A 12,249-nucleotide genomic window follows, 5' to 3' on the forward strand; every position below is an offset into this window, starting at 1 on the left:
ATCCGGTGTAATTGTAATGAAATGACATTGGGACTAATTTATTATAATATTGAAATATGAAAGCCCTCACAAGGCCCGTTGTTTTTAATTTAACTAACACCAGTGCACGTCACCCGAGTATAATGGGCTTGTGTGAGCATTACTGGAATTAAATGGAGCTTCAATTGTTGTTTATCTGATTGGGGATATTTTTAGTTGCCCTGTCGCTGTGGCTGACAATAGTGCCTCACTGCCTGCTGGTGACAGCTCCTAAATCAAGCTGTCACTCTTGCTTTGTGCATTACTTCACTGTGCCTTCTTGTGCTATTGTTTTCTCAAGAATCTCCCGCTTTCGGGCTCTCCACCCTTGACTGGTGCAGTACTGAGGAGTCACTGAATTACATGAGACTAAGCTGAGCAAAACTGTCACCAGAACGCCATGCCAACTGATGTATTGCATTTAATGTGGCACCTTTACTGACACGTACCACCATCTCAAGGTGTAGCCCTTACCTTACTTGTGAGTAGTTCTTTAAAAACCAAGCATACATTATTTCATGTTGCATTTAACACTATGAGCACTGTCACAAAGTGTCACTGGCTTTATAAGTCAGGCTTAGTTTTGTATCCTGTGAGTAACAGCAAACTGTGTAATGCGACTGGAAACGATTTTGTTTCAGCGCCTTGCACTGTCACTGCCATGACTGACTGTTGCCAGTGATATTTGTAGAACATGCTTTGTTTTTCATGCAGAGGGTTCTGAGCTAGAAATGATGATGAGCCTTTCATGGACAGCACTGTAGTGAGAAGTCAAGCAAAATGACCCCTTTGATTGGCTAACTAAAAAGATTACAATATGCAAGCTTTCGAGGCAACTCGAGCTCCGTCTTCAGGCGAGATGTAATCAGAAACTGGAGTTCCCTGTGTTTATATACACACTAGGACAAGAAACAACATTGGAAAACCTTTAAGTGAGACATCTTAAATGTAAAAAATTAATAGAGCTCTTCAGGCTAACATTCATTTAACAAGAGAGAAGAACAATGTATGGTCAAGATCTTTGGATAAGGTAACTGTCCAACAAAGTCTTTTGAAGTTTCTGATGAGGTTTTCCTTACAATGTCGGTCTGTAGACAGGTTGTCTGGGTCAGAGATGCAAACAATCCTCATATCTGGCCATAAAACTCTTGTCTCTATTCAAACCATGTAGTAATGTATTCAGTTTTAGCATGAGCGTGACTTCCCATTCTTTTCTCTCTTGCTGTGTTCTGAAGTTGCCCATAAGCACTGGGACTTTAAAGTCCCTCTCACAGTGTCCATGGCTGTTGAAGTGGGCCGCCACAGGAACATCTGTGTTGCTACGTTTAATGTGGGACCTGTGTAAGTTCATTCTCTGGAGGAGTGTTTGTCCAGTTTCTCCCACATGGAGTGCAGTGTCCAGACATTCTGTATGACATCTCGCCTGAAGAAGGGGCCTGAGTTGCCTTGGAAACTTGCATGTTGTAATCTTTCTAGTTAGCCAATCAAAGGTGTCATTTTGCTTGACTTCTCACTACATTCATAATGGCTAACACGGTACAACACCCTAGTACTATGGGCACTGCAGCACTGTAATGCTTCTAAATGATAGTAAGGTTTAATATTGTATTGATTACTAATAACACCAATAATTTTGCTATTACCTTGTGAACTTCATCTGAAGACTCTTGTGAGTACGTTTATATTGCATTCTCTGAGGCAGATGCAGTGGTGAACTCTGCTGTTTTATTGCTCCAGAGCACTGGGTTTGAAACTTAGCCAGATCTATGTAGTGTCTTACATGTTCTCCTTGCGTCTCTGTAGTTTTCCTTTGGGTACTCTGTTTTTCCTCCCTGATGGTTAGTTGCCATTCTTTTATTGGGCTGAATGGCCTTAACTGACTTTATGTGTGTGAAGGTACCCTGCGATAGGCTGTCAGCCATTCTGGGATGAGTTCCTGCCATGTACTTAATGCTGCATGAACTGGACACACAGGTTAGAAAATGGACGGGAGGCTTAAATTCTTGTAGATTCTTGAATTTTCAGTACTGTGATCGTTTTATAGCATCTTTTGTTTTTTTCATATTTTGTATCACTTGTGTTTATTTACATCAGTGCCCTGTGGATGGCCCATTAAAATGTTCTATGTGTACCTATTAATTAGGCTTTTAAAGTGCCTATCAAACCAATACCAATATTAAATGCTAGTCAGAACTTATTATATTAATAACAAATGACATAAGACTGCAAGAATTCTTAATGTACAGTAGCATTGTCATTAGTAAGTATCTTACAGGAAATGAGCCTAAAAGGTCACCAAATATTCTTAGAAGTCGTGCTTCTAGGTCTAGTCTTAAAGCCTTTTCAGAGTTAGACTTGGACATTAACACACAAATTATTTTTAGAGCATTTTAATTCATATATCATCAAATAACTTTATTGGTCATGATTTGTTTTTTGGGAATTTTAAGTAATGTGTAATGGTTAGGCTTAGTGTTATTGTGTAATGGTCTGTAAGAGCTGGTCATGTTGTACAGCATGTATATAAAGTCCTCTGTTGAGAACACCATCACAAAGCATCTTTTGTATACCAGTCAAGTTTTTGAAGTTGTGATAGGTGGGGCCTTCATGGCAACCTGCCATACAACGGAAATAACAGCGAGAAAGTAAAAGATGTTCAGAAATGATTTCAAGTTTGGAATACTCATAAGCAGAGCTCAATGTACACACATAAACGTAGGTCTATTTTGACATCTTTGATCCCCTCTGTACATAGTGGGATGGCTCACCTACTTGTCAATCACAGCAAAATCCTCTTCTTCTCACCTCCTGTCTGTCTTTATAGACCTTTGGGACAACCTGATGTGAGGCAGAAGGACATTTCTCCTGATGACTTTACTCAATAGGTGAATGGGAGCTGTGATGCAGCTTTAAGTCTCGCCTCAGGGTCTTTTCCTGCCAAGCCCCGCAATCTCTTATAGAATCAAGTTGGCCTTTCATTTACATGAGGAACTTCAGGCTTGAACTCCCTTTAGTGACTTTTGAAATTCATTCATACAACAGTCTTAGCAGTGAGGCCCATACGTCATTTTCCCAGCCACACTTGCCAGCTCATACTGTGGGATCCTAAGGCGTTTCCAGGCCATCTGGGAGATTTAATCTTCCCAGCAAGCTCTGGGTCTCCTCCCAGCCAAGGAGGCATCCAGATAAAATGCCCGAACCACCTCAACTGACTCCTCTCAATGTGGTGGGTCAGTGGCTCTTCTCTGAGCCTCTCCTGGATGTTTGCAATTCTCCCCTTATCTCTAAGGGAGAACTCAGCCACCCTGTGAAGAAAGCTCATTTTAGCCACTTGTACCTACAATGTCATTCTTTTGGACATTATCCAAAGTTCATGACCATAGGTGAAAGGGTAGGGACGTAGATCAACTGGTAAATCGAGAGCTTCGCCTTCTAACTCTTCACCTTCTTCACCACTATGGATTGGTATAGCGACCTCATAACTGTGCTCACCAGCCCAATATGTCTGTGGATCTCACCATCCCCTTTTCCCCTCACTGATTAACAAGACCTTGAGTTTCTTAAACATCTCCACTTGAGACAGTAAATCCCCTCCCACCTGGAGAGGTCAGTGCACCTTTTCCCTGCTAAGGACCATGGCATCACATTTGGAGTTGCTGATCCTCATTCCTGCTGGTTCAAACTCAGTTTGCAAACTGTCCCAATGCATGCTGGAGTTCCCAGTCAAGATGAAGCCTACAGGACAACATCATCTGCACAAAGCACTGATGTAATTCTAAGACCACTAGACTCCCCTCCCTGGCTAAGCCATGATATCCTGTCTAAACAGGGTAGGAGACAAAGCACAGCCCTGACAGAGTCCCTCACCCACTGAGAATAGTACTGATGTTTTTCCGAGTATGCGGACACAGCTCAAACTTTGATTATACAGGGGCTGGACAGCCCTTATTAGGGGCCCGGAACCATGTACTGTCCCAGCATCCACAACAGAATCCCTTGAGGAACACAGTCTCACATGTATTCCGATTGGGTGTACTCCCATGCCCCCTCCAGAACCTTTGTGAGGGTAAAGAGCTGGTCCACTGCTCCATGGCTTGGATAGAATCCACATTGCTTCTCCTGTACCCAAGGTTTCATGACTGGGCAGTGTCTCCTTTCTAGTACCATAAGCTTTTCCAGAGATGCTGAGGAGTGTGATCCCCCAATAGCTGAAGCACACCATCCTCTCCCCTTTTTTAAAATGGGGGATGACCACCCCAGTCTGCCACTCCAGAGGCACAGCTCCTGATGATCATGCAACATTGAAAAGGCATGTCAGTCATTATGCCCACAATGTCCAGACCCTTCAGCATTTCTGGTCGGATCTTACCCCAAGTGCCCTGTCACTGTGAAGGTGCTTAACTACCTCAGTGACCTCCCTCAGTGAAATGGGCATTGATTTCCCAACAGCTTCCGGGCCTGCCTCCTCCACAGAGGGTGTGTCCATCAGGTTCAGGGGCTCCTCCTAATGTTCCTTTCTCTGCCAGACAACATACTCAGTTCGGGTCAGCACAACTCCAACCTTGTTGAGAACAGCCTGGGTGAAGCCCTGCCTTCCATTTCTGAGTTGCCTTATAGTTTGCCAGAACCTCTTTGAGTCTGATAAATAGTCACTTTCCATGGTCTCTCCAAACTCCTCCCATACCTGGGTTTTTGCTTCATTGACCACAAAGACTGCAGTCCTTTTGGCCTGTCGGTACTTCTCTGTTACTCTGGGAGTCTTCAATGCTAATCATACATGGAAGGTATCCCTCATCTCTGGTGTTCACCATTGGATCCTTAGGTTGCCACCTTGAGAGGCACCTGTGGCCTTCAGGCCACAGGCTCTTTGCAGCCACTTCCACAATGGAGGCTTTGAACAATGCCCATTTGGCCTCTATGTCCTCTGCCTCCCCTGGGATGCGGAAAAAGCTCTTTCGAAGGTTGGAGATGAAAGTCTTCTGGACAGAGGCCTCCCCCAGACGTTCTTAATCTTCCCTCACCACTTGCTTGGGCTTTCCAGTTCTGTTCTGGTGCCTCCCCCACCATCTGACCCAACTCACCATCTGGTGGTGATCAGTTGGCAGCTCTGCCCCTGTCTTCACCCGAATTTCCAGAACACACAACCACAAATCTGATGATGCAAATTTTAAATCAAATCACAACATGGTGTTCCTTATGGACAAACCACAACTAGCACAAAAGTCCAATAACAGAACACCGCTTGGGTTTAGATCAGGGAGGCTGTCCTCCCAATCACACCTCTCCACATGTCTCCATCATTATCCAGGACAAACACCAACATGGCTTTGACCAGGCAGGGACTTGAGAAGAAGCCCAATACCTTTCCCCTTGGGCAACTCCAGAGTAAAGGAGAGTCCAGCCTTTTTCATGGAGTTTGGTTTCAGAACCAAGCAAGTGGGTGGTCATGAGCCGAACTACAGTGGAACTAGTCGTTAGCTATCTGCCTCACCCACAAACTCTGGCCTCTTCTCCCAAAAGAGGTGACATTTCCCGTCAGTCAGTTTGTGTGTCTGGGTTCCAGACCGCCTAGGCCTCTGCCTTTGACCACTGCCCAGGTCACCAAGCACTTGACCCCTATTCCTACTGCAGGTTTTTGAAATGGCTTCTAGTGACCTTAAAGGGCCAGCCGTCCATGGCTGCTTCGTAGCTGCATGCTGCCTGTGCCCTCATGGAGCCAGGAGATGTTACCACCTGTAGTGTTTACTCTTTGGCTTCACTGTCCACTGCTAGATGACTGTACTCTACTTTTCTGGTGGTTTCTTACCCTGGCCTATTCTCTTTTTGTCTAACACACCTATGCTGGTCCCCGCGCCTGAAGACCTCGCAAGGCACAAATGCATGCTGGGTACTCTGCTGCATTGTCCATAGTGTCCTGTGTTGTGAACCCCATTTGAAAATGTTTTCAGCATTAAATATTAGTGAAACTTTGTTTTATGTTGTGCATTTCACTGTAAATGTATTTATGAAGTGTAAGCAGATGATGCCCAAAATAAATATCACTCAAGATTTGTTCAAAGCAGACACCATTTTAAGTATTTAATTTGATGTTTTTATATATAATAATGTCTTTTGCACTATAGTGTTTTGATGCAAATCTTTCTCAGTTTTTTTATTTTTAATAAATTTGCAAAAACTTCAAGTAAACTTTTTTCACGTTGTCATTATGGGGTGTTGTGTGTAGAATTCTGAGGAAAAAAATGAAATTAATCCATTTTGGAATAAGGCTGTAACAAAACAAAATGTGGAAAAAGTGACGCGCTGTGAATACTTTCTGGATGCACTGTATATATTGGATTTTCTTCTTATCTGCAGTGAAAATCATTATTTTAAAGCTGAATTTACTTTATGTAGGACTTTGGATAATCAGTACAGTACAAGTGTATACTTTGTATTAAATATCAGAAAGCTTTATTTCATGAAGTGCCTCACAATGAACATTGGCAAACATGCGTCAGGCTTTTCTTCTTGTACATGACCAACTTTCTGTATGAAGTTTATTGTGCCTCATGAGGATCTGTCAAAGCCTAACCACGAACAAGCTTTTGTTTAGTGTTGCCCTGTAAAGGTGCCATGTAAGAGAGTCGCTGATTCTCTTAACTGTTGCTTGGTAGAATAACACCGGATTCCTTTTTTTGTTTTGGCAGCTTGGTGACATTTTTGGCTGCGAAGGGTGCTATATGATCCACTTTTGCTGCTAAAGCACACTGAAGCAGCATTGTCTGAGGTGCTTGTTTTTGCCGCACACAGTATATTTAATCTGCCTTCTTGTTTTTCCTCTTCTTGTCAGCCTGTTTCTGGACCAGTACAGAGCCAGCCTCGTCTCAGCAATCAAGCGATTACTCCGACCCAACGTAAGTGTGTTTCAATTTTCTCGAAAGCACTGGGTCTCAGAATAATTAGTCCGCATACAATGATTGAGACAGTAATGGAATGGCAGGATTAATGTCATGTAATACTTTAATACTTATTATGTGCAACTCGAATGCAGTCTTCTAATCTAGCTGATGCTTCTCTAATCATAAACTCGGGGACTTCTTATATTTGGCCTCCAGATAAGACTGTTGCTGTGCAAAGAGAAGAAAGATGAAAACAAATAAATACAATGTTTTGGAGATGGCCCGAGATTACTGCACATCTGAAAGTTTTTAAGTGTCCGCTTTGATTTTTATTCAAGAAATAAAAAGGCAGACGTTTTCTGCAGTAGACCCAGCAGCATCACTCCATCGTTCTCATATCTACAAAGAAGAAAATTCCCAGTTTGACTCTTGTAACCTCTCTCTTTGGTGTTTATTCCCTACATGTTTGACTGATGGAAGTGGGGGGGGGCGGGAGTGGATTGAATACACCTTTCATGCCTGAAATGATGTTGACTGATCAGATAAAACTCACAGCAAAAGATGATTGAAGGAAACTGTGAAAGCAGACCCGTGCCTTCCCGCTGCCACTTGATGTAATGTGCCTGACACAGCTGAATTAGGAAGAGCAAACAACATCATGTTAGGTTTTGTAGTGCCTTTCCATAGTTTACTCCGTCTTCATTTGACAGGCTCAGTACAGTTTTTCTTCACACATTTCTGTAAAGCTGGAGAGATAAGTGACTTGCCCAAAGTGTCGGAGGGGAATCTGAATGAGCTGCCTCTGTAGCTACACTGCCTGGGATGAAGTCATTACAGGTAATAATTGGCTTATCCACGTTCTACCTCACTCGTTCTGTTTAGAGTCACAGGGAGCTGGTGCCTATCATGGCAGCAAAGTGGGGACCGCCCTGCACATGCCACTTGTTAAGAGTTGCTAGTCAACGTAATCTACAAGTCTTTTGGATGTGAATTTCATACTGGTATACCTGGAGAATAATCCAAGCACTTATGGGGAGAATGGTCAAACTCCCCAGAAGCAGTAAACAGACCAGGGCTATAAACCGGGGAGAGAGCAGAACTAATTACTATGCTACTCAAAAGTAATAATTGCAGTAACAAAATGTGAACTACCGTGTTTCCCCAAAAATAACACAGGGTCTTATGTTCATTTTTGCTCTAAAAGGTGCACTAGGGCTTATTTGCAGTGGATGTCTTATATTTATTCCTGTACAACAACATACATGTATCCAAATACAGTCATGTCATCCTCTTCTGGAATATCGTCATAACTCTCCACATTCAAACCCTGAATTTCTTGCTACTCCAGCTGCTTTTAGGATCCTCCAGGATCGACGTGCGCGCTTCGATGTTTGATGAATGGTTCAATGTGGTGAAGCAAAATGCCAACATAGAAATGTATTCATGTTGCTTTGACATTCAAGCGTCACATATGCCCCAAAGTAATGACGCTATATATTTTAAAAGTCTCGCATACCGTCTTCTGTGCCGTCTTTTGTTTTTTTTTGTTTTTGCACCTTTACAACACCCTCAGAATGTACGGCGGCGTATTTCAGCCACAGAGAAAAAAAAAAATGATGACATAATGAAAATGTCTATTTTGTGATTAAAGTGGAAATTTCAGCTTTAACCTCAAAATGTCCACTTTAACCTTGTAGTTTACTTTGTCATTAAAGCAGACCGTCGTAAACGTCATCTTAAAACCGACCCAGTCGTTAAATCGCTACGAGCTTCTGAGGCTTCCTCTTGACCTGACAGCAGCATCGCCACACAGAACACATTAAATTTATAATATTCCAGCTCTGTGCACATTTAGAATCTTTAGATTTATACTGTACTTGATATCACTTTCATGATGAAATGCATTAAAAATATGTTTGTTACATTTTACAGATAAATCGTTAACTTTGTTTAAATAATGAATACTGCTAATAGTTACACATATGGGGTGACAGTGGCAGAGCGTAGTGCTGCTGTCTCACAGGGAGTCGAGTTCCTTGTGATCCCTGCCTGCAGTTTGCATGTTTTCTTGGTGGGTTTCCACAGTGGGCTCAGTTTTACATCCATTCTGACATTCTGTCTTATGCCAATGCTGCTGGAATGGGTGCATCGCTGAATTGATGGATGTAATCATTAAACATCCTTTTCCAGAGATATTGTGGCAAGGTGTCCTCAGAATTTAATGGATGTTTCTGGCACATGCATCAAATGGCGTGAAGTATAAACCCGGCCTTAGGCGCTTTACTTTTCAGCTGATGATCTTGACTGGGGCTTATTTTTTGGGTAGGGCTTATATTACAGGGCAGCCTTAAAATCATGCTAGGGTTTATTTTCGGAGTAGGTCTTATTTTCAGGGAAACACAGTAGAAAATATAATAATAAGCAGAACACATCTTGCTAGACCCAGTGGATATGGCCGGTGATGATGGACCTTCATCGCTGGCCTTAGAACCTGGTATCATTTGTAGTACAGTTGTCTGAAGTATTTTTAACTTGTTTCAAGAAAGTGTCCTTCTTTGGCCCCAAAACTTGATCTGATTCTTTATGAGAGCAGATTTGGAGTTGTCAGTCAACATAAAAACAAATAAACAGACATATTAACATATTAATCTATATTTCAATTAACGGTAACTTTACGTTTTCGGTTAACTTTGTTCCCTTGAAAAATATGGCTTCAATATCAGCATTTAGCAGTTGTCCCCTGTGAGACTTGCCCGGACACCACCAGACTGAGACCACATCTTTATCGATGATTTCTTTATTTTCTTCTCCCCACACAACACACTACTCAGTCCCGCACTCTCACAGTGCCTCTAGCCCCAGTCACCCTTCTCCTGGGCCTTCTCTCTCCTCGTTCCTGGGCCACCTGTCCTCTCTCTCCAGGAGCTTCGTCCTGCTCCTGCTCCCAACTCCAGCTCACTGACAGGAGGGAGGCGGCTCCCTTTATCCTCACCCGGATGAGCTCCAGGTGTTCTACCTGACGTCACGTCCTGGTTTGATGGAAGCATCAGGAGAGCACCCAGATGCACTCCGGGTGACCCTGGAAGGATCGTCCTCCATGGGTGTGGCGGAAGTGAATAAGTCCCGGGCTCCATGAGGCTCAGGGCACCCCCTGGCGGTGACCAGAGGCCCCAACGGTCTTGAGCCTCCCTGCTCCCCTTCTGTGGGCCTCTTCTACTCCAGGGCGGTTGCCCCCTCGTGGCCCGGAGGATAAATAAGCCATGACCCAGTCCTTCCAGGCGTCCCGGCCGAGTCTGACCCCCAGCCGCGTACCACACCCCTAACTTCCTCAGTTTGATTTTCCTCCTTGTCACACTGCAGAAATGCCAGCCTGCCACAGACCCCATTTAGAATGACAGCCAAAGAGTTTCGACTTACAAAACAACATGGCAGAGTGTTGTTGAACGGTCAGGCGCTCATAGTGGCCAGGAATTGAGCTACAGTCTAGGTATTGTCCTATGGCATTGCTTATAATCGTGCCACTGTAGTTCCATGTCCAGAAAAACTCATCTTTAATATCTCTTACTAAAATTGATGTTGCCATAGTAATTACATTACAATCAAGTAGAAAATGGGAGATGCAAATTGAGTATGTCTAAAGGAAAAATGAATAAGCATCACCATAAACGGGCAAACTACTTGCATGTAAGTATGTGTTTAAGCAGTAACATCATCTTAAAGCAGTTATTCATATTTTTATTATACTTTTTTAATTTATTTTATTTTCATAACATGGCATCCTAAAATGTAAATGATATTATGTAATTAGTAACCCACAAATTAAAGGAAATGGCTGCGTTTGAGTGTGTGAACATATTGACACTGAAATACATTTTGCCCTTCAGTGACCCCATGCAGAGTGTTTCCGAGTTCCCTGTTCTCCTCTGATTTTCTCTTTGTTGGTTCACAGCTCCGGTGTTATTGACTGTGTGTGTGTCGGCCTTTACACAAACTGCACTCGGTAACATTGTGTGCATGACCGCATTATCACTTTGTGAGATGAGACAATCGCAGCATGATGGACGTTTCTCCCATAGATATTGGAAAGTGACAGTCAGGCACTAAGGTCTGCAGGGTCCTGCATCAGACCCACCACACAGTGTAATGGAGATAGCTAGAGAAAACTGTAAATTCAGCTGTCAGTTCCTGTCTGTTTCAGTAATACAGTAATCCTTCCTCCATCGCGGGGGTTGCGTTCCAGAGCCACCCGCGAAATAAGAAAATCCGCGAAGTAGAAACCATATGTTTATATGGTTATTTTTATATTGTCATGCTTGGGTCACAGATTTGCACAGAAACACAGGAGGTTGTAGAGAGACAGGAACGTTATTCAAACACTGCAAACAAACATTTGTCTCTTTTTCAAAAGTTTAAACTGTGCTCCATGACAAGACGAAGATGACAGTTCAGTCTCACAATTAAAAGAATGCAAACATATCTTCCTCTTCAAAGGAGTGCGTGTCAGGAGCACAGGCTGTCAGAGAAAAAAACAATCAAATCAATAGGGCTGTTTGCTTTTAAGTATGCGAAGCACCGCGGCACAAAGCTGTTGAAGGCGGCAGCTCACACCCCCTCCGTCAGGAGCAGAGAGAGAGAGAGAGACAAACAAAAATCAATACGTGCCCTTCGAGCTTTTAAGTATGCGAAGCACCGTGCAGCATGTCGTTTCAGGAAGCAGCTGCACAAAAGATAGCAACGTGAAGATAATCTTTCAGCATTTTTAGACGAGCGTCCATATCGTCTAGGTGTGCGAACAGCCCCCCTGCTCAATCCCCCTACGTCAGGATCAGAGAAAGTCAGCGCAAGAGAAAGAGAAATGTAAGCTGGGTAGCTTCTCAGCCATCTGCCAATAGCGTCCCTTGTATGAAATCAACTGGGCAAACCAACTGAGGAAGCATGTACCAGAAATTAAAAGACCCATTGTCCGCAGAAACCCGCGAAGCAGCGAAAAATCCGCGATATATATTTAAATATGTTTACATATAAAATCCGCGATGGAGTGAAATCCGCGAAAGGCGAAGCGCGATATAGCGAGGGATTACTGTACAACTTGAGACTTAGCAAAAAATGGCTTTGTCTATAGCAGTGAGTACTAGGGTGTTGTACTGTGTTAGCCGTTACAGATATAATGAGAAGTCAAGCAAAATGACACCTTTTATTGGCTAAATAAAAATATTACAATATGTAAGCTTTCGAGGCAACTCAGGTCCCTTCTTTAGATTACATCTCGCCTGAACAACGGGCCTGAGTTGCCCCGAAAGCTTACATATTGTAATCTTTCTAGTTAGCCAATAAAAGGGGTCATTTTGCTTGA

The 12,249-nt window shown here is 43.1% G+C and overlaps 1 protein-coding gene across 1 annotated transcript in view; it reads left to right on the forward strand.

Moving 5' to 3' along the window:
* The window catches only part of camkmt (calmodulin-lysine N-methyltransferase), a 413,773-nt gene that overhangs the window by 370,367 nt on the left and 31,157 nt on the right, over nucleotides 1-12,249 (forward strand). Inside the window, exon 9 of the mRNA XM_028821020.2 lies at nucleotides 6,848-6,911. Within this exon, the coding sequence (XP_028676853.1) occupies nucleotides 6,848-6,911 (64 nt within the window). The remainder of the gene's footprint in view (nucleotides 1-6,847; nucleotides 6,912-12,249) is intronic.

This window comes from Erpetoichthys calabaricus, chromosome 15 (genome assembly GCF_900747795.2).
Source record: "Erpetoichthys calabaricus chromosome 15, fErpCal1.3, whole genome shotgun sequence".
Classification (NCBI taxonomy): domain Eukaryota; kingdom Metazoa; phylum Chordata; class Cladistia; order Polypteriformes; family Polypteridae; genus Erpetoichthys; species Erpetoichthys calabaricus.